Source organism: Sus scrofa, chromosome 14 (assembly GCF_000003025.6).
Source record: "Sus scrofa isolate TJ Tabasco breed Duroc chromosome 14, Sscrofa11.1, whole genome shotgun sequence".
Classification (NCBI taxonomy): Eukaryota; Metazoa; Chordata; class Mammalia; order Artiodactyla; family Suidae; genus Sus; species Sus scrofa.
The window spans coordinates 48,126,564-48,153,760 of NC_010456.5; the positions used below are offsets into that span (position 1 = coordinate 48,126,564).

The window sequence follows — 27,197 nt, forward strand, 5'->3', positions numbered from 1 at the left end:
GGCTACTCGCCAGGAGTCGCTCATCACACACCACGCGCTGAGAGCAATTACAGCGAAGTGGGGCGGGGCCGAGCGGCGCGCGACCCTCCGCGCGCTCCGGGAGATGCGGACAGGGGCGGCCTCTCTGGCCCTGGCTCCCGCGGGCTCTATGACACCGCGCCGGCTCGGAGGGGGGCGGGAATGTTGGCTAGAAAGGCCACTTCATGCTTACATCTCGCGGTGTGCCTCGCGCGGAACTCTCGCGACAGCAATGAAATCCCGCGCTTGCGCACCCCTATAGCGCCTGGTGGTTGCGGCTGGTTCGCCGCCGGGTATGTGAAGAGGGTAGACCTGTGTGGACCTAGCTGTTCCCCGTGCGACTCGTCACCATGAGCAGCACCTTAGCCAAGATCGCGGAGATCGAAGCCGAGGTAATGGGCACTCGAAAAGTCCGTCTGAGCGTTCCTCTTCGGGCCGTAGCTCATGCTTGAACTTCCTTCAGCCGAGTCTGGACCGGGCCGCGTTCCCCGATTCCCCTCAGCCTTGGCTCGCTTTCCTTGACTTCCCTCTTCTCGGTTCCACGTTCCATACCCCCGCCTCTTCCAGTGTTCGACTCCTTTCTGAACTTCGTTTTAGTTTTTTCTGGCTTTTCTGTGAGCAACACTTAATCCCCCCACTTCAGCCCTGACCTGATCACGTACTTCATTCGGTATCTTTCCTTATCCCTCGGACCCCCTCCAAACTCTGCTTTAATGATCTCCTTTCCCAGAGTATTGATCCTGGGAATAGGATCTGGAAGTAAATTGTCGTCTGTGGTAGCTGTTGATTCCACCTGGATTGTTCTGTGATTCTTTTGTCGCAAGTGCTCGGAGTTCTTTAAAATCAATTGGGTCACACCAGGTACCCATGAACAGTTGGAAAGGAATCAGCAGCTGTTTTAATCTAATCTATGAAGGCTGATTGTAATGAACTTAGTCATGTTTCTTCTCTTTAGGCCTCAGTTCTTTGTAGTGAGGGGAATGGTCTGGGTCATGGAGTGAATGGATTTTTATTTTTATAAGTCTGACTTAAAACGAGTGTATTAACATAAGCGGGAATTCTAAGAATTCTCACAACATTGTAAATCAACTATAATTTAAAAGACAGCAGTGCAGAAATGGACCAAAAAAAAAACAAACAAAAAAAAAACCCACAACACAATTCTGTGAGCTGGGGGGCATTCATTCTGGATATTTTACCTTGTAGGAACTGCTTCTGATTTATGGCTGTGATTCCTCTCTTGTAGATGGCTCGGACTCAAAAGAACAAGGCCACAGCACACCACCTAGGGCTGCTTAAGGCTCGCCTTGCTAAGCTTCGCAGGGAACTCATTACTCCAAAAGGTGGTGGTGGTGGTGGGCCAGGAGAAGGTTTGTGTTTTTCTTCAACTTTTTTCTTTATTTGGTGTACTTTTTTTTTTTATTATTAAAACTGTAAAAATGTATGGTTTAAAAATAATTAAAAATTTTCTATCAAAGTAGATTAGTATTTTCTAAGCTTAAATTCTTAAATTGTGTTTATTCTACTGATTTCAAAGGCAAATATTCTCCAAGTGAACAGGGTTTTATTTATGTATATCCTGTACTGATCCAAAGTAGATTTACATAGGTTTACTGAAATATGTAAATAAATAGTCAACAAGATAAAGGAATTGATGCAAAGGGAAATGAAGGTAGAAAGAATAAGTTGAAGCCAAGAGAGATAAAATTAGGACCAAAAGTAGTCATAAGGTCTGTACACTTCCTAGAGAAGGGCCACAAATTTGGCTTTGTTTGGAACCCATTGTAAGAAAGAAAACTCGGAGTTCCCGTTGTGGCGCAGTGGTTAACGAATCCGACTAGGAACCATGAGGTTGCGGGTTTGGTCCCTGCCCTTGCTCAGTGGGTTAACGATCTGGCGTTGCCGTGAGCTGTGGTGTAGGTTGCAGACGCGGCTCGGATCCCGTGTTGCTGTGGCTCTGGCGTAGGCCGGTGGCTACAGCTCTGATTCAACCCCTAGCCTGGGAACCTCCATATGCCGAGGGAGTGGCCCAAGAAATAGCAACAACAACAACAATAACAACAACAACAAAAGACAAAAAAAAAAAAAAGAAAGAAAACTCAGTCACGCAGTTCCCAAGGTTTGTAAGAAAAAAAAAAGTTATCTTGTGGCACAGTGGGTTAAGGATCTGGCATTTTCACTGTAGTGGCTTGGGTCACTACTCTGGTCCCAGTTCAATCCCTGGCCCAGGAACTTCCACCTGCCACAGGGGCTGCCAAAAAAAAAAAAAAAAGAGAGAGAGAGAAAGAAACTAATTTTTTAGATCAATTTTTATATAACATTTGGGCTAGAAATATTAGTTATATACTAGAAAGATATATAACAGTTTAAGAGGTAGAAGTATAAACTTTTTACATCAAACACTCCATTAAATATTGTGAATTACTATGGGGAGTTTTGTGTGCTTAAGTTCTACTCTAGAGATAGACTGTAAAAAATTGGATAAATAGGTTCTAGAGGGATAGGTATCCAGAAAGTAAAAGGAATTACGTGAGTCTCCACACTCCCGGGGATAACGTTTCTTGTCTTTTTTGTATTTATTGATGTTTTAGGATTTGATGTTGCCAAGACAGGTGATGCTCGGATTGGGTTTGTGGGTTTTCCATCTGTGGGGAAGTCAACATTGCTCAGTAACCTGGCGGGGGTATATTCTGAGGTGGCAGCCTATGAGTTCACTACTCTGACCACAGTGCCTGGTGTCATCAGATATAAAGGTGCCAAGATCCAGGTGAGTCAGGCCTGCAGGCCAAGGAAGGGAAGAAATCAGTTTTTTCATTCATTTAAAAAGCACGTATTTGGAGTTCCTGCCGTGGCACAGTGGGTAAAGATCTGGTGTTGCTGCAGCTGTGGCTTGGATTCTATCCCTACCCTGGGAACTTCCATATGCTGCAGGAGTTGTTGCCCCCTGCCCCCGGCCGCAAAGGCACTTATTTTGAGCTCTCTGTATGTCAGGGCTGATCTTTAATCTACCAGTCCCTCGATGTGTAGCAAGAGAGGTAAAGCAGTACATAAAAACAATGATACAGTGGACTAGTGTTTGTGAAAACACAGAGAAAGGACGGATTGTTTTTGCCACCTGAGAATGGGTGGGGAAGGTCCAGTAAGACAGAAAAAGCTTCATGTAGAAAGTAACAGTGGGGTGGGTCTTGAAGATCAAATAGAATTTTCACTAGCCAGAGAATGTTAAGGGCAATTTCAAGCAGCCTTAAGGGTGAATAGCTTGCTGTGGTGCAAGCTTAGGTGTGGGACAGGCAGTGATAAAAAGTGAATCTGGAAAGGTATGTTGGAGCTGATTTTTTTTTTTTTTTTTGCCTTTTTTTAGGGTGGCACCCATGACATATGGAAGTTCCTAGGTGAGGGGTCCAGTTGGAGCTGTAGCTGCAAGCCACTAGCTATAGCAACACCAGATCTGAGCTGTGTCTGCAGTCTATACCACAGCTCACTGCAATGCTGGATCCTTAACCCACTGAACAAGGTCAGGGATCAAACCCGCATCCTCATGGATACTAGTTGGATTTGTTACTGCTGAGCCACAACGGCAACTCCTGGAGCTGAATTTTTAATTTTTGTTTAAGTTGCTCCAGGCCAAAAGAATTATCTAATAATTCCAACTGTTTAATAGTTAGATCTAAGCAACTTATTTATGTTCTTATAGTCACAGTTATTTACCATTGGGATATGGGTATAGTTGAGTGCCACATAACCTTTTTTTTTAATTTTTTTTCCTGTAAATAGCATACATTTACAGTTTTTTTTTTTTATTTTTATTTTAGTTTTTTGTCTTTTTGCCTTTTCTAGGGCCGCTCCCGAGGCATATGGAGGTTCCCAGGCTAGGGGTCTAATTGGAGCTGTAGCCGCCAGCCTACACCACAGCCACAGCAACATGGGATCCGAACTGCGACCTACACTATAGCTCACGGCAAAGCCGGATCCTTAACCCACTGAGCAAGGCCAGGGATTGAACCTGAAACCTCACGGGTCCTAGTCGGATTCGTTAACCACCGCACCACAACGGGAACTCCTCTTTTTTTTTTTTTTTTTATGATTTTTTTTTTTTCCATTAAGGCTGGTTTACAGTGTCAATTTTCTACTGTACAGCAAGGTGTCCCAGTCACACATACATATATACATTCTTTTTTCTCACATTATCATGCTCTAGCATAAGTGGCCAGATATAGTTCCCAGTGCTGTACAGCAGGATCTCTTTGCTAATCCATTCCAAAGGCAATAGTTTGTATCTATTAACCCCAGATTCCCAGTCCATCCTACTTCCTCCCCCTCCCCCTCGGCAACCACAAGTCTGTTCTCCAAGTCCATGATTTTTTCTGTGGAAAGGTTCATTTGTACCATATGTTAGATTCAAGATATAAGTGATATCATATGGTATTAGTCTTTCTCTTTCTGACTCTCTTAGTATGAGAGTCTAGTTCCTTCCATTTTGCTGCAAATGGCATAGTTTTGTTCTTTTTTATGGCTGAGTAGTATTCCATTGTGTATATATATCACATCTTTTTAATCCATTCATCTGTCAATGAACATTTGGGTTGTTTCCATGTCTTGGCTATTGTGAATAGTGCTGCAGTGAATACACGGGTGCATGTGTCTTTTTCAAGGAAAGTTTTGTCCAGATATACGCCCAAGGGTGGGATTGCTGGGTCATATGGTAGTTCTATATATAGTTTTCTAAGGTACCTCCATACTGTTTTCCATAGCGGTTGTTCCAATGTACATTCCCACCAACAGTGCAGGAGGGTTCCCTTTTCTCCACACCCTCTCTAGCATTTGTTATTTGGAGTGCTACATAACTTCTTACACTTTGGAATTTGATCGGATACTATCAAATTTGTTTCCTGTTCCACACTGATTTTTTGTAGTGCTTACTTTTTACCATAGTAAACGCTGAAAAATCCAACTTCCCAAAGATCTGGATCTGATGTAATTGAAAGCAGTGTAGTAGGACCTAATATTGAAATTGTGAGCTTCTTTGATCTAGTGTTCCCTCAGTGCCTGACATAGTAAGAACTGCTCTTTCTCTGGAAAATGTAAAATGCCCCCCTAGTGCCTTGGCACATCATTTAGGAGAAACTTTTAGTGTATGCATTTGTTTTCTCTCTTGCTGAACTACAGCAGGGTGTGTTCGTGCTTCTTTATTATAGAATCGGAAGTAGGAAGGGACCAGTGCCCTGATGGTATTTTAAGTGGCTTTTTTCTTCCTGGTTAAGTATCCATGCAGACACTGTTAGGACGTGTACCTTTCGAGGATTCCATGTCCAAATGAATGTAACAAGAATGAGGACACTTGGGCATATCTGGACAGTTGCTTAATTACATGTGGTTTCAGAAGCTTGTTGATAATCACAGCTTTGTCAACTCAGAGAGTAACTTCCTTCCTGATGAGATGCTGTGGCACCTCAGAACTTAAAGGTTTATCAGGATAAAGAGCCACTTTTCTTTTCCTTAAAACCTTTATTTCAGTCTCTTCTGATGCTTTTGGGTTTTTTTTCCTTCCTTATTATTCCATAGTGCCTTCTTTTCCATCTCTGCCCTCTGCCTCTGTTTTTTCTATCCTCCTTGCTTTCTCCAGAAACCAAGTTAAATAAGCAGTCTAATAGATGTGCTTAATGGAATTTAAATGACTGCCCTCAAATGTTTTTTAAAAGGCTGTTTTGTGGCAGAGGACTCATTATCTGTGACTTGGTAGGGGAGGTATACAAAATTAGAACCACCTAATGAGAATTAAGGAGGGCTATTTCTGTTTTGTTGTTGTTAGGGAAGATCTTTTTTTTTTTTTTTTTGCCTTTTTGCCTTTTCTTGAGCCCCTCCCCCGGCATATGGAGGTTCCCAGGCTTGGGGTTGAAATGGAGCTGTAGCTACCGGCCTACTCCAGAGCCACAGCAGCGGGGGATCCGAGCCGCGTCTGTGACCTACACCACAGCTCACGGCAATGCCGGATCCCTAACCCACTGAGCAAGGCCAGGGATTGAACCTGCAACCTCATGGTTCCTAGTTGGATTCATTAACTACTTCGCCACGATGGGAACTCCAGGGAAGATGTTTTTGACAACGAAGTTGCCTAAGAATAGAATGGTACCTCTTGAGGTTATTAATTACTGTTTATGGAAGTGTTCCAAGTAATGGCTGAAGCACCACATACTAGAGATGTTAGAAGAAAATAGATGTATCTCATGGGCAGAGATTGGCCTGCAGAGTGGGTGTACAGTGCTTTAAAAATCATGGGGCTTATGTTTCACCTTGGTAGAGTCCCTGAGAATCCTGTTGTTTTTTATGTGTATATCTATATGAAACTGACTTGCACATCTGTATTATCTACTTTAATCTCTATAGGTATTTGAGTTTGATTAAGGTAGGTTAACATCCAGTTCTTAAAATCCTACAGTGCTATGGTTTGAAAAAATGTTTTTTTCTTTCTCATCTTTTTTTTTTTTTTTTATTGCTTTTTAGGGCCGAACCTGCGGCATATGGAGGTTCCCAGGCTAAGGGTCGAATCCGAGCTAGAGCTGCCGAATTACGCCACAGCCACATGGGATCAGAGCTGCATCTGCAACCTACATCACAGCTCACAGCAACGCTGGATCCTTAACCCACTGAGCGAGGCCAGGGATCGAACCTGCATCCTCATGGATCCTAGTCGGGTTCGTTAACCACTGTGCCACGACGGGAACTCCCCCCTCTAGCCTTTTAAGTCACTGTAACTGAAGTTTCCAAGTCAAGGCAAGTGTATTATCTTTTTTTTGGAAGAGAAAGGGTAGCTCAATTTAACTGATGTGTTGTATCAATTTTAGAGGAAATAATTGTTGTTTATTATGTAGGGAGGAGCTTTTGAATAAGGTTCCTTTTTTTTTTTTTTTTTTGGAATATGAAAGTGTAGGCCAGGGATCAAACCTGCACCATAGCAGTGACCTGAGCTGCTGCAGTGACAGCACCAGATCCATAACCCACTGTACCACAAGGGAATTCCCCAAATAGGTTCTCGAATGGAAAAGTTGAACACTCAAAGCACCTTCTGAGTTAGTTCTTTTTCATTGTGGTTTACTAATGTGAAGTATATTTCAATAAAGTCAGATGTGCTTACAGGAAAAATTAGTTTAAAATGATGTTTTGATAAGCTACAACTATATCCTTGTCTCTTCATATGGATAATTCAGTATCAGCCATACAGTAGACCCTTGATATTTTCAGATTCTAAATATGCTTTTAACAGACTCTTAAGGGCTTATAACTATAGTTTGTAATTTGCTGAGATGTGAATTTAAGTCGTGTGATATGGAGTTGGTATTGATGTTCTCATCATTAAGTACATACATTGTGATTTTGGAAGTTTTACTTTATTGTTGCATTTTCTGGGCAATTAAGTGGTCATTTCCAACTGAGGACACACATCAGAGTCACATATGGAGCCTTTTGAAGTACAGATCAATATCTGAATCTCACTTTGGCCCTTGCAAATCAGTCTGCAGGAGTGGCACTCAGCTACATTTTTAATGCTTTTAGAAGTGATTCTTAGGTGCTAACCTGATTAATAAATGGCCACAGAAATTTTTAAGAATTAGGGGATTTACAAAGGTCTCAGTATTTCTCACTTGTGAATGCCATGATCCAGTTATCTTTAGTAAGGAATTTGTGTGGTGTCTCAACCTTCTGAAAAGTCGGAGAATATTAAAAAATATTAATGTAGAATAATGGATTTGGGTCCCCCAAATGTGGTTTATAATCTTATTCGATTTGTTAGGACTGTGATCTTTGAGCAAATCATGTAACCCCTACAAACTTTAACTAATATCCTTATACATAGACTTATTGGACATTTTAAACTAGGTGAAGTATATGAAAGCTTGTAGCTGACAATCAGTGGATGCTTGGTGAAAGTAAAATTCACACACTCACTTATAAGGAAGATTGGATTTGAATCTCCAAAATTTTAGATAATTGAGAAATAAATCATTTTGTTTGATCTGTTCAGATTTATAACCAGCTTTTCCTTTTCCCTCCTTTCCCTTGTTCTTCGTCTTGCAGCTTCTGGATCTCCCCGGTATCATTGAAGGTGCCAAGGATGGGAAAGGTAGAGGCCGTCAAGTCATTGCAGGTGAGTGTTCCAGGACCATCATCTTGGAATATCATCCCTTTCCTAGGTACAGTTCCTTTATTTAAAAAAAAAATTTTTTTTTTTTTAATTTTTTGGTCTTTATGCCTTTTCTAGGGCCGCTCCCTCGGCATATGGAGGTTCCCCTGCTAGGGGTCTAATTGGAGCTGTAGCTGCCGGCCTATGCCACAGCCACAGCAACACGGGACCCGAGTCATGTCTGTGACCTACACCACAGCTCACGGCAAAGCCGGATCCTTAATCCACTGAGCAAGGCCAGGGATTGAACCCACAACCTCATGGTTCCCAGTTGGATTTGAAAACCACTGCACCACAACGGGAACTCCGGTACAGTTCCTTTAGATGGGACTTTGGGGCTTGGATATGGTGCCACAGTGAAGAGCATAGTTTTACGTGACTTCTCATGCAAATAGAATGTCGGAACTTGAAGGGACCTCAGAGGGTAATAGTGCAAATCTCCATTTGAAGAGAGACACTAAGGACTGGAGGAGTGAAGTGTTCTGGTGCAGTGTTGCACTGTTGTGGCAGATTCAGAATTAGAACTCAGGTTTCCTGACACCCACCTATGCCTTTTCTTCTCTTTTTATTTAAAGTAAAATGTTATAAAAGGCTAATCACCTCTTTTCTCCTCTTCTGTCAATTTAAATTTGAATAGCCCCAGGTGGCTAGTGGAGTCTGTATTGGACAGTGTAGTTCTAGATTGCATGGCTGTCATCCTGAGACCTCCTTTTGTGGGTTTTTTTTTTTTTTTTTCTTTTGGTCTTTTTAGGGCCACACCTACAGCATATGGAGGTTCCCAGGCTAGGGGTCAAATCAGAGCTGTAGCTGCCCGCATACACCACAGCCATAGCAACATGGGATCTGAGCTGAGTCTGACCTACACCACAGTTCATGCATGGCAATGCTGGATCGCCCACTGAGCAAGGCCAGCAATCAAACCTGCATCCTCCCATGGATGCTGGTCAGAGTCATCTCTGCTGAGCCAAGACAGGAACTCCATTCCTTTTGTGTTCTTATGTGGGATCCCCTATTTCTTAGAGTCAGTGTCTTATCTTTTTGGGTTCTTTTTATTTTTTAAGGGCTGCACCTGTGGCATATGGAAGTTCCCAGGCTAGGGGTCTAATTGGAGCTATAGCTGCCAGCCGGTGCCACAGCCACAGTAACGTAAGATCTGAGCCACATCTGCGAACTGCACCACAGCTCACGGCAGTGCTGGATCCTTAACCCACTGAGCGAGGCCAGGGATTGAACCCATAACCTCATGGTTCCTAGTTGGATTCATTTCCGATGCGTCACGACGGGAACTCCTTTTGGGTAATTTTCATGTTTTCCTGAAACACATTCTTTAGTAACTTACTGAAAAAGAGTGAATAATAGGTAAATTGTTCTTTTTTCATGTTTGAAAGTATTTTTATTCTGTCCTTCTGTTGAATGATTAATTTAGCTATTTATGAAATTGCAGTTTTGAAGTCAATTCATGGATGACTGTCAGTAACAAAACACTACATTTGAATGATTCCATTTATATGAAATTATAAAAAAAATGCAACCTAACATGTCATAGAAAGCAGATCAGTGGTTGACTGGGATTTGAGGGGAAGATTCTTTACAAAGGAGCACAAGGGAGCTTTTGGAAGTGAGGGGAGTGTTCTGAATCTTTATTGATGTGATGGTTACACAGGTGCATTTGTCATCAAACCATATATTTAACATGGGTACTGCTTTTTTTTTTTTGTAAATTATGCCTCAGTAAAGACATAAATATGCTAACTGGATAATTTATTTTAGAATTCTTACTGTTTTAAATCTTTGTGAATATTTTTCAGCTTATTGCCTGGTTTGTATATTCATTCTGAATTATTTTTCTACTGGTGTGTCTAGAAGTTGACACATCTTCTAGATACCCTAGTAGAAAACTAAGCATACGTTGCAGATTGACTTCTGGCATAAATCTTGGTAACCCTAAGAACTTCACGTGTGTCTGTATGTTTATTAAAAATAAAAAAGTCCTTTGTCTCTCTCTTCTTTTTTTTTTTTTTTTTGCTTTATATACCGTACTTGGCATATGGAAGTTCTCAGCTAGGGGTTGAATCAGGGCTGCAGCTGCCAGTCTATGCCACAGCAATGCCAGATCTGAGCTTCATCTGCGACCTGTACCACAGCTTACGGCAGTGCTGAATCCTTAACCCAGTGAGTGGGCCCAGGGGGGTTGAACCTTCATCCTCATGGATACTAGTCGGGTTCTTAACATGCTGAGCCACAATGGGAACTTCTCCACTTCCCCTTTTTGAGTATTTGAATTATGTTAAGTCTTTAATGAGCTTTGAAAAAAGTTTTATTTTTAATTCTTCAGTGGCCAGAACGTGTAACTTGATCTTGATTGTTCTGGATGTCCTGAAACCTTTGGGACATAAGAAGATAATTGAAAATGAGCTGGAAGGCTTTGGCATTCGCTTGAACAGCAAACCTCCCAACATTGGCTTTAAGAAGAAGGATAAGGGAGGCATTAATCTCACGACTACGGTAAGTGGAGCAAGTGATATGGGCAGGTTGCTAAAGGGACTGGGATGGGCAGTGGGTTGAAGTACATGGATATTGTCATTTGGAAATTGCCTTGCATCTCCCAGTATAAATCAAGACAGTGCAATGACATTGTAATGGCTGACAGAGTAGGACAAGAGTCAGTCGCAGAGTTCATTTTCTCCTTTGGTTATTTATTTGGGATGCTATGGGACTATAGACTGATCTTATGCTTGCATGATGTAGATTGCTGCTAATATCATATGTTTTCACTCATTTCAACACAGATTCATAGAGCACTTACTATGGGCTGAACTTTGTTTTAGGTTTGGGGGGGGCAAAAGAAGAGGGAGTAAAATAGACAAAAATTCCTGCCCTTTTAGTCTAATAGGGAAAGTATCACACAAAATTAATGAGTGATTATAGTATATTAGATGATGATAAATCTAAGGACAAAAGTAAAATAGGCAAAGAGGATGGAGAGTGTTTATTGAGGGTTCCAATTTTAAGTAGGTTGATCAGAGAAGTCTTCACTGAGGTGACACGGAGGAGTGAACCAAATTAATATCTTGAGGAAGAGCATTTTGTGTAGAGGGAACATCCAAGTGCAAGGTCCTTAGGTAGAGCATGCCTTTGTATGTTTGAGCAGCAGCAGAGCCAGCAAGTAGTAAAGTAGTGAGAATTAAAGTCATAGCATAGGGCCATATGTGTTTTTACTTTGGAGGAGATGGGCAACTTTTTTTTAAGTTTTTTTTTTTTTTAAATCTTAAATGTAGCATTTTATTTATTTATTTATTTTTTTTCCCGCTGTACAGCAAGGGGGTCAGGTTATCCTTACATGTATACATTACAATTACAGTTTTTCCCCCATTTTATTTTTTTTATTTTTTATTTATTTTTTATTTTTTAATTTTTTAATTTTTTTTTGTCTTTTTGTCTTTTGTTGTTGTTGTTGTTGCTATTTCTTGGGCCGCTCCCGCGGCCTATGGAGGTTCCCAGGCTAGGGGTCGAATCGGAGCTGTAGCCACCGGCCTACGCCAGAGCCACAGCAACGCAGGATCCGAGCCGCGTCTGTAACCTACACCACAGCTCACGGCAATGCTGAATCGTTAACCCACTGAGCAAGGGCAGGGACCGAACCCGCAACCTCATGGTTCCTAGTCGGATTCGTTAACCACTGCGCCACAACGGGAACTCCTAATTTTTTTTATTTTTTTAAGTTTTTATTGAAGTACAGTTAATTTACAAGGTTGTGATAATTGCTGCTGTACAACAAAGTGACCCAATCATACCTATATACATATCCATTCTCTGTCAGATTCTTTTCCCACATAGATTATCACAGAATACTGGATAGAGTTCTCTGTGCTATACAGCAGGTCCCCATTGGCCAATCATTAAATATACCTCAATGTGCATAAGCCAGTCCCACACCCTTGGTCCATCCCTCCTACACCCTCACCTGTCTCCTTTGGTAACCATAAGTTTTTCAAAGCCTGTGAGTCTGTTTCTGTTCTGCAAATAAGTTCATTTGGATCTTTTTTTTGTTTGTTTTTAGATTCTGCATGTAAGTGATATCTTATGATGTTTGTCTTTCACTGTCTAACTTCACTTAGTGTGATAGTTTCTAGGTCCATCCACGTTGCTGTAGATGGCATTATTTCTTTTCTTTTAATGGCTGACTGATATTCCATTGTATATATGTACCACATCCTCTTTATCCATTTCTGTGTTTATGGACATACAGGTTTTTTCCATGTCTTGGCTATTGTAAATAATGCTGCAGTGAACATTGGGGTGCATGTGTCTTTTCAAATTATGGCTTTCTCTGGAAGATGCCCAGGAGTGGGATTGCTGGATCATGTGGTAGTTCTGTTTTTGGGTTTTTTTTCTTTCAGTCTTTTTGCCATTTCTTGGGCCACTCCCCCGGCATATGGAGGTTCCCAGGCTAGGGGTTGAATCAGAGCTGTAGCCCCTGGCCTTCACCAGAGCCACAGCAACGTGGGATCCGAGCCACGTCTGCGACCTACACCACAGCTCACGGCAACGCTGGATCCTCAACCCACTGAGCAAGGGCAGGGATCGAACCCACAACCTCATGGTTCCTAGTCGGGTTCGTTAACCACTGAGCCATGTCGGGAACTCCTGTTTTTAGTTTTTTGAGGAACCTCCATACTGTTTTCCATAGTAGTTGCACCAATGTACATTCCCACCAACAGTGTAGGAGGTTTCCCTTTTCTCCACACTCTCTGCAGCATTTATTATTTGTAGACTTTTTTTTATAGCGTTTTAAATTATTTATTTATTTATTTGGTCCTTTCTAGGGCTGCATCTTCAGCATATGGAGGTTCCCAGGCTAGAGGTCTAATCAGAGCTGTAGCCATTGGCGTACACCACAGCTCACGGCAACGCCGAATCCTTAGCCCACTGAGGGAGGCCAGGGATCGAACCTCATGGTTCCTAGTCAGATTCGTTTCTGCTGCGCCACGATGGGAACTCCAGTGGTTATCAGTTTTAAAGCCATGAGCTTAGTCGAGATCACTTAGCTGAGGAAATGAATATAAATAGAAAAGAGATTCAAGGATTGAGCTTTGTGATGCCCCTCCCCCATCCCCAATGATCAGAGGTTGGGAGATGGAAAGAATTGGCAAATCAGGCTTCTCAGACGAAGAAGGGAAACCAGAAGAGTTTGGGATCCTGGAAGCCAAGTAAAGAAAGTGTTTCAGATCATTGGAGTGATTGAGTCTGTCAAATACTGTTTTAGAGTCATATAATTAAGAACTTAGAATTTCCTATATTTAACATTCTAGAAGTCCAGATTGTTTGACTTTCATAACTTTAAGCTATCCTACCCAGAGTTTGAGCATTTAGTATTCTTTCTGTATTTTTGCTAAGGCTGCCCTAATAACGTACCATAGACTGGGTGGCTTAAACAATAGAAATTTGATTCTCTGAATTCGGGAAACTGAGTATCTGAGATCAAGGTATGAGCAGGATTGGTTTCTCCTGAGGCCTGTCTCTGTGGCTTCTAGATGGCTTTCCTCTCCCTGTGTCAGCACATGATCTTCCCTCTGTGTGTCTGTGTTTTAATCTCCTTTTCTTGTAAGGACATCAGTCACATTGGATTAGGGCCCACCCCTATGACCTCATTTTAATTTAATTACATCTTATTTTTGACCACGCCCAAGGCATGCCAAGTTCCCTGGTCAGCAGTCGACAGCACGGTTCAATCCCTGTAACCACAGCCATGGCGGTGACAACACAGGATCCTTAACTTGCTGAGCGATGAGGGAACTCCTAATTTAATTAACATGTTGGAGTTCTCGTCATGGCTCAGTGGTTAATGAATCTGACTGGGAACCGTGAGGTTGCGGGTTCGATCCCTGCCCTTGCTTAGTGGGTTAAGGATGTGGCGTTGCTGTGAGCTGTGGTGTAGGTCGCAGACGCGGCTTGGATCCTGCATTGCTGTGGCTCTGGCGAAGGCCAGTGGCTACAGCTCTGATTCGACCCCTAGCCTGGGAACCTCCATATGCCACAGGAGCAGCCCTAGAAAAGACACCCCCCCCCAAAAAAAAGTTAACATCTTTAAAGCCTTTATCTTGGGACTTGAGGGGTTGGGGTTAGGGTTAGGACTTCAACATATGAATTTGGATGGGGTGGAAACACAGTTCATACCATGGCAGCTTCCTTTGAATTTGGAAAGATTTTTTTCAGGGTTTTTTTTTTTTTTTTGCTTTTTAGGGCTGAACCTTCGGCATATGAAAGTTTCCAGGCTAGGGCCCCATAGCCACAGCAACATGGGATCCAAGCCATGTCTTCGACCTATGCCACAGCTCATCACAGCTCACAGCAACACCAGATCCTTAATCCAGTGAGCAAGGCCAGGGATTGAACCGGCATCCTTATGGATACTAGTCAGGTCCGTTACCACTGAGCCACAATGGGAACTCCTTAAATATTTTTTATTTTTTTTGCTATGCTCGTAGAAGTTCATGGGCCAGGGATCAAACCCATGCCATAGCAGTGACAATGCTGGGCCACCAGGGAACTCCTGGAGGATGTTTTTGTTCTGTTTAAAATAGTTATTCTTGAAGTTCCCGATGTGGCTCAGTGGTAACAAACCTGACCAGGAACCTTGAGGACACGGGTTTGATCCCTGGACTCACTCAGTGGGTTAAGTATCTGGAGTTGCCATGAGCTGTGGTGCAGGTCGCAGAGGCGACTCAGATCTGGCATTGCTGTGGCTGTGATATAGGCTGGCAGCTATAGCTCTGATTTGACCCCTAGCCTGGGAACTTCCATTATGCCACGGTTGCAGCCATTCGAAAAAAAAAAAAAAAAAAAAGTCATTTATTATTAACCAGGATAATGGTCTTTTGGAAATTAGTTTATACCTTATCTAGAATTATCCAAGTACATCAGTAGATATCCTTAGGAGATTTTTTGCTCTCTAACCAGTCATTGTCTTTGCCTATTCAGTGCCCTCAGAGTGAGCTGGATGCTGAAACTGTAAAGAGCATTCTGGCTGAATACAAAATCCATAATGCTGATGTGACTCTGCGTAGTGATGCCACAGCAGATGACCTCATTGATGTGGTGGAAGGAAACAGGTACTGACTGAGTGGTTTCTGAGTTTGCCTTTGAAGCCTTGAAATGGAAACACCATTGGATTATGAATCTGAAAGGCATCAGTTGTAACTCCAGTTGTGCTGTTATCTCAAATAATAGCCTTGCTTTCTTTAGCTGTAAAATGAAGGGTTGGTCTTGATTGCTAACAGCCTTCTTTGTTCTGAGATATGACCGTGATGATCAAATTGCTTGTTTTAGTTAGTGTGAACTAGGCTGTCTCCTAAGCTCTGTGTCACATGATGGTTGAAGAGAGTAGGTTCTCAGTCAGCTTTCCTGGAATTAATCCATCTAAGAAATCCTGTAGGCTGTTCTGCAGCACTCAGAGCACACCGGACTATATCTGTTTTCTCCAAGGGTGTGGAGCTGAAACCCTGTTCTGTGAAACATGACTGTTATTGGGATTTGAAATTATATAATAATTGAAACTACTGTTTAAATTATTCCTGGCATTTGAATATAATATTTTCTAGTTGCTTTCCTGTTCATTTTTTCCTATTTGTTTCATAAATTTATCTGATCCTTTTTTGAAAACAAGCAAAAGCCAATGCTTTGAGTTAGTTGTTTTGTGATGCAGTTGAAGCCTGAGAAGTTATGACTTGCCTAATTATTAGTAACCTTAGTTGCTGTATTGATTGAACATGAGGATTGCGACATTGCTAGGTATTGCATTAAAATTTTTTTTTTAATTCTTTAAAAGTTGTAATGAAACATGTTATTAGCAGTACACTTATAGACTTCCCACTTCGTTGCAGTGGGTTATGGATCCAGTCTTGCCATAGCTGTGGCATCGGTTGCAGCTACGACTAAGATTCAGTCCCTGACCTGGGAACTTCCACATGGCACTGGTGCGGCTAAAAAAGAAAAAAAGAAAAGAAGTATACTTACATTCAAACAAATCTGGGAAATTGACTCTGAAACTTGCCCAGGAGCACATGTCTAGAATGTGACAGAGCTGGGAATAAATCCAGTCTGTGTGACTCCAAAGCTTATGTTCTTTCCACTGCAGCATGCTTTCTCAGTAATTAGCTGTGTGGCTAGGGACTACGGCCTGAGTTTTGTTACTTCTCAACTCATAGTTTACTTTTTAGACATTCTCCTCCCCAAAACACCCCCACCCCCTTTTTTTTGCTTTTTAGGGCTGCACCCATGGCATGTGGAGGTTCCCAGGTTAGGGGTTGATTTGGAGCTGCGGCTGCCAGCCTGTGCCACAGGCACAGCAAGGCGGGATCCAGGCTGTGTCTGACCTACACCACAGCTCATGGCAACGCTGGATCCTTAACCCACTGAGGGAGGCCTGGGATTGATCCTGCAACCTCATGGTTCCTAGTCGTATTCATTTCTGCTGTGGCACAGCAGAAAATCCCATTCTGCTCTATTTTGGTTGGAACCTTTTTTTGTTTTTTGGTTGACCTCTGAGAGTCTCTGATTTGGGGTCCTGGGTGAGAGATTGCTATTAATCAGACTGACAGTCTTGTCCACAGCTCCAGACTAATGTTCTATTTTTCTTCTCTTTCTATAGAGTTTATATCCCTTGTATCTATGTGTTAAATAAGATCGATCAGATCTCCATTGAGGAATTGGATATCATCTATAAGGTGCCTCACTGTGTACCCATCTCTGCCCATCACCGCTGGAATTTTGATGACCTCTTGGAAAAGATCTGGGATTATCTGAAACTAGTGAGGATGTAAGTCTTAGTGGATAGAGTAACATTACTGTAGGATTGTCCTAAAATGATACCCTCTGGAACTCATTAATATAATCTTGTTTTGGAGATATAAATATATTCCTGTCATCTTTGAGGCCATATTGAGGGCACTTTCTTCCTCATGATAGAGGTTTTTTGGGTTTCATCTTCTCTGGAGTGATAGAGGGTTGATTTGCATCCACACATGAAGCATTCCAAAAAAGTAGTCAACTTCTGCTCCCTCTCTGTTCTAGTTACACCAAACCCAAAGGCCAGTTGCCAGATTACACATCCCCAGTGGTGTTGCCTTACTCCAGGACCACGGTGGAGGATTTCTGCATGAAGATTCACAAAAATCTTATCAAGGAATTTAAATAGTAAGTATCATAAGCGTGTGGTGCCTTCTTTTCACTGTGAACTACTGGTTCTACTAAGTAGAAATTGTTAGGATATAGCGTTATAGAAATTGAGCATCAGGGAGGCTGCTAAAATGCTTGTTTGGTTAGAACTTTGCAGTGTATTCTTTTTTTTTTTTTTTTTTTTTTTTTGTCTTTTTTTTTGTTGTTGTTGTTATTGTTGTTGTTGTTGTTGTTGTTGTTGCTATTTCTTGGGCCGCTCCCGCGGCATATGGAGGTTCCCAGGCTAGGGGTCCAATCGGAGCTATAGCCACCGGCCTACACCAGAGCCACAGCAACGCGGGATCCGAGCCGCGTCTGCAACCTACACCACAGCTCACGGCAACGCCGGATCGTTAACCCACTGAGCAAGGGCAGGGACCGAACCCGCAACCTCATGGTTCCTAGTCGGATTCGTTAACCACTGCGCCACAACGGGAACTCCTGCAGTGTATTCTTAAAACCATGCCAGATTTGGAGTTCCTGCTGTGCTGCAGTGGGATTGGCGGTGTCTTGGGAGTGCTGGGATGCACATTTGATCCCCGGCTTGGCACAATTGGTTAAGGATCTGGTGTTGTCACAGCTGTAGCTTAGTAGCTGTAGCTGTAGCCGGGAAGTCCATATGTCATGGGACAGGCAAAATCATGCCAGCTTGAGAATTCCCTTGTGGCTCAGTGGGTTAAGGATCTGGTGTTGTCACTGCAGTGGCTTGGGTTACTGCTGTGGCATGGGTTCAGTCTCTGGCCTGGGAGTTACTACACGGCATAGGAATGGCCAGAAAACCCCCTCAAGACAAAAAGCTTTGCCAGTTTAGAGCAGGAAGAGCTCTAGAAGCCTTTTCAGGTTGTGGGGACTGAAGATTACACCATTCTCTGACTTTTTCTTGTTAATTCATCTTCCTTTTGTCAAACAATATATTAATTCTTCCTGCCATCATCATACTGGGCTTAACTGGATATGGAGGCCTTCTCCAAACATTTGGCATGGGTAAATCTCCACAATGTTTCATATACTTCTCACTTCTGATAAAGGCTGAAAAAAAATTTTTTAATATCTTATTTCAAATTAATTTTAGACTTATAGAAAAGTTGTAAAAATGGTAGTAGAGTTTCCTTACATCCTTCACCCTACTTCTAACATTGTCACTTCACATAAGTATAGTACAATTATCAAGAACAGACTAACCATCAACAGATGAATGGGTTGAGAAAATGTACATGCACACAATGGAATACTACTCAGCCATAAAAAAGAACAAAATAGTAGTTCCCAGTGAGGCTCAGTGATAACGAATCCTAGTAGTATAGGATGTGGGTTCATTCCCTGGCCTCACTCAGGGTGTTAAGGATCTGGTGTTGCTGTGAACAGTGCTGTAGGTTGCAGATGCAGCTCAGATCTGGTGTGGCTGTGGCTGTAGCTGTGGCCAGCAGCTGCAGCTCTGATTCAACCCCTAGCCTGGGAGCTTCCATATGTCTCAAGTGCAGCCCTAAAAAAAGCAAAAAAAAAACAAAACCCAAAATAATGCCATTTGTAGCAGTATGGTTGTAACTAGAGAGTCACATAATAAGTGAAGTAATTCAGAAAGACAAAACCATATGATATCACTTATATGTGGTGAAAATGTATGGCACAAATGAACCTATCTACAGAGAAGAAACAAACTCATGGACATGGAGAACAGACTTGTGGTTGCAAAAGGGGGAGGGAGAGGGAATGGGATGGACTGGGAGTTTGGGGTTAGTAGATGCAAACTGTAGCATTTGGAGTGGTTAAGCAATGAGGTCCTGCTGTATATACCACAGGGAACTATATGTAATCAATTGTGATGGAACATGATGGAAGATAATATGAGAAAAAGAATGTGTGTATATATATATATATATATATATAAAACTAGGTTACTGCTGTACAGCAGAAATCGACAGAACATTGTAAATCTACTGTAATTTAAAAAAAGAACAAAAACTAATATTGGTACAATAATGTTAATATTAATAATATAGACCTTATTTGAATTTTAATACTTTTTCTACCAAAGTCCTCTTTTTGGAATCTACATGGCCTTTAGTTGTTACTTCTCCGTAGTCTTCTAGTGTTCTAGTCTTTCAGTGTCTTTGATCTTGGCCCTTTTGAAAAGTAGTGATCAGTTATTTTGTAGAATGTTCCTCACTTTGGGTTTGTGTCATGTTTGTTCTGTCATTATTGAAATGAGATGCATTTTTGGTAAGAATACCACAAAATTGATGATGTCCCCATTTTACCATATCAAAGGATTCATGATGTTGATATGTCTTATTGATGGTAATATTTATTTTGATCATTTGGTCATGTTGATGTTGACTGGGTTTCTCTACTGAAAAGATTCTGTTCTCTTTGTATTGATGTCTTGGGGACATACTTTGAGACTATGAAGATCCTCTTCCTCTTCAGAAGTTCGCCTGCTGATTTTAGCATATATTGTGGTGCTTGTCTGAAACATTTATTGCTGTGCTGTTTACTTAATGGTGATTCTTTAATTTCCCTCTTTCATTTTATGTATATTTATGGAATTCTCTTGTGAGTTAGAAGTTGTCACTTCTCCCCTTTTTTCTAATTTAATCCATAATTTATATCAGTATGAGTTCTTGGATATTTATTCTTTGGGTGCTGTAATCTAATATCATTATTTTGTTGCTCAAATTGTTCCAGTTTTGGCCATTAGGAACTTCTTCAGATTGCCTCCTGTGTTCTTTTGAAAAGTGACTGTCATCATTTTTTTTTTTTCTTTTAACATTTCCTTACTTTTTGGCACTGCTAGATGTTCCTGATTCATAGTGGCTTTCCCTACACCAGCCCTGTAATTAGTCACTTCTCCAGGAGGACCTGATTTACAAGATCTGTGTGCTAGGCATGCTTATTGTTAGTGGGCTATTGCTACTTGTAGGCTTAGTAGACAGAACTACGAAGTATAGGCGGGATATTATGTCATGCTTACAAATACACATTTATTTTTGTATCTCTCTTGTCGTATGTATTTATTTACCTATCTATTTAATTTACCCATCTGTCCTTACCTATCTGTATTAAAACCATGAGTTAATATTGTTACTTCAGATTCTCTGGTGTTCAGCACCACAGAGTTCGTTTTATTTTATTTTATTTATTTATTTATTGTCTTTTTTGCCATTTTTTGGGCCACTCCCGTGGCATATGGCGGTTCCCAGGCTAGGGGTCGAATTGGAGCTGTAGCCACCGGCCTATGCCAGAGCCACAGCAACACAGGATCCGAGCCGCGTCTGCAACCTACACCATAGCTCACGGCAATGCCGGATCATTAACCCACTGAGCAAGGGCAGGGATCGAACCCGAAACCTCATGGTTCCTAGTCGGATTCGTGAACCACTACGCCATGCACGACGGGAACTCCCATTTTATTTTTATAATTTTTGTTGTTGTAGTTGTTTTTGTGTTTTAGGGCCTCACGCATGGCATATGGCAGTTCCCAGGCTAGGAGTCAAATCAGAGCCACAGCCACCAGCAACAGCAACAGCCAGATCTGAGCCGCATCTGTGAGCCACATCACAGCTCACAGCAACTCTGGATCTCCAACCCACTGAGCGAGGCTAGGGATTGAATCCTGTCCTCATGGATACTAGTTGGATTTGTTTCCTCTGCACCACAGTGGGAACTCCTATTTTTATAATTTGTTTGTTTATTTAGGGCCATCCTTGTGGCATGTTGAAGTTCCCTGGCCAGGAATTGAATCTGAGCTGTAGCTGCAACCTGTGCTGCAGCTATAGCAACTTCAGATCCTTTAACCCACTGTGCCTCACTGTGGATCAAACCTGCAACCTCTGTGGCAACTCAAGCCACTGCAGTCAGATTCTTTTTTTTTTTCTTTTTTCTTTTTCTTTTTGGTCTTTTTGCCTTTTCTAAGGCTGCTCCCGTGGCATGTGGAGGTTCCCAGGCTAGGGGTCTAATCAGAGCTGTACCCACCGGCCTACACCAGAGCCACAGCAACGCAGGATCCGAGCCACGTCTGCGACCTACATCACAGCTCACGGCAACGCCGGATCCTTAACCCACTGAGCAAGGCCAGGGATCAAACCTGCAACCTCACGGTTCCTAGTCGGATTTGTTAACCACTGTGCCACGACACGAACTCCTGCAGTCAGATTCTTAACACACTGTGCTACAGTAGGAACTTCTCATTTTAGCCTTCTCTTTTTTCTTTCTTTCTTTTTTTTTTTTTTCTTTTTATGGCTGTACCTGTGGCATGTGGAAGTTCCCTGGCTAGGCATTGAATCAGAGCTGCAGCTGCCGGCCTACACCACAGCCACAGCAATGATGGATCTGAGCTGCATCTGTGACCTGTGCTGCACCTTGCTTCAACCCAGATCGTTAGCCTACTGAGCAAGGCCAGGCTCAAACCTGTATACTCACAGAGACTATGTCAGGTTCTTAACCAGCTGAGTCACAACAGGAACCCCTCCTTTTTCTTTTTCTTTTTCTTTTTTTTTTTTTTTTTGTCTTTTTGCTATTTCTTGGGCCGCTCTCGCGGCATATGGAGGTTCCCAGGCTAGGGGTCCAATCGGAGCTGTAGCCACCGGCCTACGCCAAAGCCACAGCAATGCAGGATCCGAGCCGCGTCTGCAACCTACACCACAGCTCACGGCAACGCCGGATCCTTAACCCACTGAGCGAGCGCAGGGACCAAACCCGCAACCTCATGGTTCCCAGTCGGATTCGTTAACCACTGCGCCATGACGGGAACTCCTGTCGGATCCTTTTTCTTATTTTTAACTTTTCTCTACGAGTGAGAAACTTGGCTGTAATTACTTATAATCTACTTATTTAGTTCTGGTAATTTGTATATATAAAGTAGTTCCGAATTTCACCTATAATCCTGTGAGAAGTATTTTAACTAACTGAATTACAATGTTTATGAATAATTCATCTTTATAGGCTAAATTTTTTTTAATAGATCAAAATTTAAAAAAAATTTTAAAACAAAATAAAATAGGAAGTAATTGTAGAAAATCAGGAAAGCATGAAAATATGCATTTTAAAAATACTTGTTTCTGAAGTTCCTGTTGTGGCTCAGTGGAAATGAATCTGTTGACCATGAGGATTCGGATTTGATCCCTGGCCTTGCTCAGTGGGTTAAGGATCCAGTGTTGCCATGAGCTTTGGTGTAGGTCACAGATGTGGCTTGAATCTGGCATTGCTTGTGGCTGCGGTGTAGGCCAGTGGCTGCAGCTCTGATCTGACCCCTAGTCTGGGAACTCCATATTGCTGAAGGTGGGGCCCTTAAAAAAAATGATGAAAAAACCCCTGAGCTTATTTCTGATCCTAAGAACACTGAGTGTAAAGTCCTTTATTAAGCTTTATATTCCTTTTATCAAAAGTATTCTGGAATTCTCCTGTGATGCAATGGGTTAAGGATCCAGCATTGCCACTGCAGAAGCTTGGGTTGCTTCTGTGGCATGGGTTTGATCCTGCCCTGGGAATTTCTGCATGCTGTTTGTGCAGCCAATAAAAACAAGAAACAAACAAAAACTATTCCACATGTAAGTGCCAATTTCTGCTATCCTTGAATCATTGTAGGAGAGTCTTGGGAAAAGTTAGACATCTTCTTTTCTCAAAATTCATAGATTTCTGTGGAGTTTCCTGTGGCACATTGGGTTAAGGATCAGGCATTGTCACTGCAGTGGCTCAGGTTGCTGTTGTGGTGTGGGTTCAGTCCCTGGCCCAGGAACTTACAAATGCTGTGAGCTTGGCCAAAAAAATAAAAATAATTCAGAGGTTTCTGTATAGTTCTTGCCTTCCATGGTAACAAATCTTTGTTCAGACCCTCTGAAATTTAACTTAACCAGGGAATTAAAGGAATGGAAAATTTTTTGGAGAAGAGACATTAAAGCAAATGATACCTTACTTGGTTACTCTTTTCCTTTTGGGTTTTTTTTTTATTTATTTATTTTAATTTTTAATTTTTAAAAAAATTTTCTGTCGTTTTAGGGCTACACTCATGGCATATGGAGATTCCCAGGCGAGGGGTCGTATCAGAGCTGCAGCTGCTGGCCTATGCCGCAGCCATAGCAACATGGGATCTGAGCTGTGTCAGCGACCTACACCACAGCTCACAGCAGTGCTGGATTCTTAACCCACTGAGCAAGGCCAGGGAGCGAACCTGTGTCCTTTTGGTAATGCTAGTCAGATTTGTTTCCACTGAGCCGTGATAAGAACTCCTGGGTTTTGTTTTTAAATTATTGCACGTGGGAGTTCACTGGTGATCTAGTGGTTAGGATTTGGTGCTTTCACCTTTGTGGCCCGGGTTCACATCAAGCCTCTGCAGCTGCAGTTAAACAAAAAAAGAAATTGTTGCACAAATAGCATTATAAATGTCTTAATAATAAAAAGTTCAGCTTTAGGCCTTAGTATTATAACTTGTATTCCTGTTTATATTCCATTCCCTTTGTATCCTTGACCACAGACACATTCTTTTAAAAAATTTTACTGAAGTTGATTTACAATTGTTGTGTTAGTTTCAGGTGTACAGTAATGTGATTAAGTTATACATATGCATATTCCATTCTTTTTCAGATTCTTTTCTCATATAGGTTATTACAGAATATTCAGTAGAATTCTGCTTATTTACTGCATATATAGTAGTGTATATATGTTAATCCCAAACTCCTGATTTATCCCTCCCCCCATGTTTCCCTTTTGGTAAGCATAAATTTGTTTTTGAAATCTGGGTGTACACATCCTTTGATAATTTACTGTAAAGATGTTTTCTATGCATTATAAGATTTATAATTGTCATTTTTATAAGCATGTTTTTCCAGTGTGATCAGAGCAGGTTTATGGGTACACATATGTGTATGTATGGAGGTGGGAGGTTAGACTACTTGAAAGGGTACTAAGGGTGTAAGTAGAGGTTTTGGATTGGGAATTACATCATTTTCTAGTCTTAATGTAGAGACCTTTCCATTTTTATTTCTTTAATTCAAAAATAGGATTAATGATATATGGCTTTTGCTATGTTTTGCTGCATTGTGTTCTGAAAAGCCTGAACCCTGAACCTGTTTATTTTGCCATCAGCAACATAGAGGGCACTGATTCTATTGTGCGTATTGAGTATGACTGCTAAAAATTAGTTTTCTAGGAGTTCCCGGTGGTCCAGCAGGTTAAGCATCTAGCATTGTCTCTGCAGTGGCTCAGGTCCCTGCTGAAGGTGCAGGTTCTATCCCTGACCTGGCACAGTGGGTTAAAGACTGAGCGTTGTTGCAGCTGTGGTGTAGTGCCTTGGATTTTATCCTTGGCCTGGGAACTTCCACGTGCTGTGGGTGTGGCCAAAAAAATAATAAAATAAAAAAAAACTAGTTTTCTAGTTTAAGACAGTAAAATGGTTACCATGCATTTATCTTGCTTGTTAGTACCTTTGAAAATTTTTATTTATGTTTGTTTCACTAATGCTGTTATATTCTTGTTATTTATCTGTTTTTATTTAAAAAGTTAAATCTTGTGTAGTGATTATTTGGGGGGTATAGATTTTTAAAGAGGTTTTGATGTAAAGACAATATAATAACATGGCCACTATTTTTTACCCTTTGTTACATAGTTCTTAGTCTCTGTGACGCCAGTCTTAGTGTCTTGTTTACTAATTTCTGTCACTAGCACGTCATACTCTTAGTATTGGAAGCCCATGTATAAAAATCACCTTCCTCCATTCTCAGAAATTAGGAGACCATATCAATTACAGTTTCTTGATAGGAAGGGAGAATTTTCTTGGTATGGCTGAGGAATGAGTTCCTATATTTTTTATCAGTACCCATCCATGGTTTCAGTAAACCCACTAAAAACTGATACTCTGTAAAAGTATGTAGCTAACATTGCATCTGTAGCAATTTCCAGTCATCTATTTCAGAGTTTTTCCCTGTAACAAACCTATGCTTTCTCCTTTTAATTTTAGAGTAGTCTCATCACACTTCTCATTTGCATTTTTTCTCTCTGACTTTTGTTGTGAGCCACACGGGAAGTCTATCTGACTTTTATAAATGGGCTCTGGAGCAAGAGGAACCACACGACTTACAAAAGTCTTTGCCACTTTTTATGTGAAGGTTCCAGTGTGCCACACTATTGGCGGGAGTAGCATACCTCTGGGCTTTGACTGGGCACCAGGGACCTTGGGTATTGTAGGCCTGTGGCTTTTAAGAGCTGAAACACTAAATCTGAGTAGAAAGTGGCACCTAGGTAGATAGGGCAGAATTGAGGTAATTATTTACACTGACTCTTCTTTTTTCCCTTCCATACAGCGCTCTGGTGTGGGGTCTTTCTGTGAAACACAATCCTCAAAAAGTGGGTAAAGACCATACGTTGGAGGACGAGGATGTCATTCAGATTGTGAAGAAGTGAAACCTTCCCCTTCCCCATCTGCCGGGCCAATCACAGCAGCTTTCCTCATGACCAAGCACCCATCCCCAAGCCCTTTCTGGCTTTGACAGCCATTGGATCAGGATACAGGGGAGGGAGATGGAGGCACCCAAATTGGAACTTCCCTTGTCTTAACTTGGTGTCACCTTGTATATGAAACTGCATAAAGGACCTGGTAGGCCAGCTGACTATGTACAGTTAATGTGTCTTTGTCAGAATTCATTTTGGGATGGACTAAGAATGGGTATGTATAGTGAGGCAGCTGTAGAAGAGGTGCTTGGGAGCTTGGTCTTGAATGTGAAATGGATAAAAATGTGACTGCAACATCCACTTGATGCTTAGTCCTGGGGAACCTTAGTCCTGGACCTTCAGTCCTTTCAAGTGGTCTTTCCTAAGTGATACTGCAATAAGGTAGAACTTGATGTCAGGTAACTAATTACTCTCAAATGGCTAGCCCATTTGAGAGAGAGTGTAGTGTGGTGGTTGAGTAAAATACTCTGAGCATGCACATCAGGCTTTGAATTGCAGGCACACCTCTAATTAGCTGTGGGACCCTGCATAAATTACTCAACCTCTATAAGCCTTAGTTTCTTCCTGTAACATGGAGATAGTAGTAACACTTAACCTTCTAGAGTGGCGATTCTTAGTATTAAGAGAGATGGTACTTGTCAAATGCTCAGTACAGTATCTGTCATAAAAGTACTTGGTGACATTGGCTCTTGTGACTGGTCCCTTTCCTTTAGTTAAAATACAGCTGTGTGTCAGTGTTGGGCCGAATGTCGAACTGAATTGTGTTGGGCACCATTAAGTGTTGCTTTTCCCATAGCCCAGTCCTGCTAGAACTCCCATGGCAGTCCTGGCCCCCACCATATAACCTGGGTGAAAGAATGGAGGCAGAATATCATGAGGCAACCAGTGTGATCAGAGCAGGTTTATGGGTACGCATATGTGTATGTATGGAGGTGGGAGGTTAGACTACTTGAAAGGGTACTAAGGGTGTAAGTAGAGGTTTTGGATTGGGAATTGGGGAATTTAAAAGAGATTGCTTTGGTAATGGGAAATTGTTGTGTGAATATGGGCAGAGGGAGGGTTTGGCCGTATAGGTACAGAGGAGACATCTTGGTTATTGACTGACTTGCTCTTTGGAGGAAGAGAAGCTAAAGGTTACTTCAGTATGGATTACAGGGATGATAGAGAAGGGGTAGTCCCTGAGAACATCAGGAAGAAAAACAGATTTATAGGAAGACAGAGTTTGATTTTAGATAAAGTGAGCTAGAGCAGGTTGTGAGCAATGAGGATGTGGGATAATCCATATACTCATCCTTTTCCAGTACTTGTTTCTCTTTTTTTTTTTTTTTTTTTTTGTCTTTTT

At 41.7% G+C, this 27,197-nt stretch overlaps 1 protein-coding gene across 1 annotated transcript; it reads left to right on the forward strand.

Moving 5' to 3' along the window:
• DRG1 (developmentally regulated GTP binding protein 1) lies at positions 244 to 26,540 on the forward strand. Its single transcript, XM_001927253.5, has 9 exons — positions 244 to 410; positions 1,265 to 1,388; positions 2,610 to 2,785; positions 8,092 to 8,161; positions 10,533 to 10,702; positions 15,179 to 15,309; positions 16,848 to 17,015; positions 17,270 to 17,392; positions 25,708 to 26,540. The coding sequence occupies exons 1-9, from the start codon at positions 369 to 371 to the stop codon at positions 25,805 to 25,807; spliced, it is 1,104 nt and encodes a 367-aa protein (XP_001927288.1). The 5' UTR covers positions 244 to 368; the 3' UTR covers positions 25,808 to 26,540.

What these genes read in the sequence shown, in the direction of transcription:
- DRG1 (XM_001927253.5), top strand. Translation starts at nt 369, where the DNA reads ATGAGCAGCACCTTAGCCAAGATCGCGGAGATCGAAGCCGAG. An exon ending in TCGCGGAGATCGAAGCCGAG is followed by an intron (nt 411 to 1,264) that starts GTAATGGGCACT and finishes CCTCTCTTGTAG; the next exon opens with ATGGCTCGGACTCAAAAGAA. An exon ending in GCATTAATCTCACGACTACG is followed by an intron (nt 10,703 to 15,178) that starts GTAAGTGGAGCA and finishes TTGCCTATTCAG; the next exon opens with TGCCCTCAGAGTGAGCTGGA.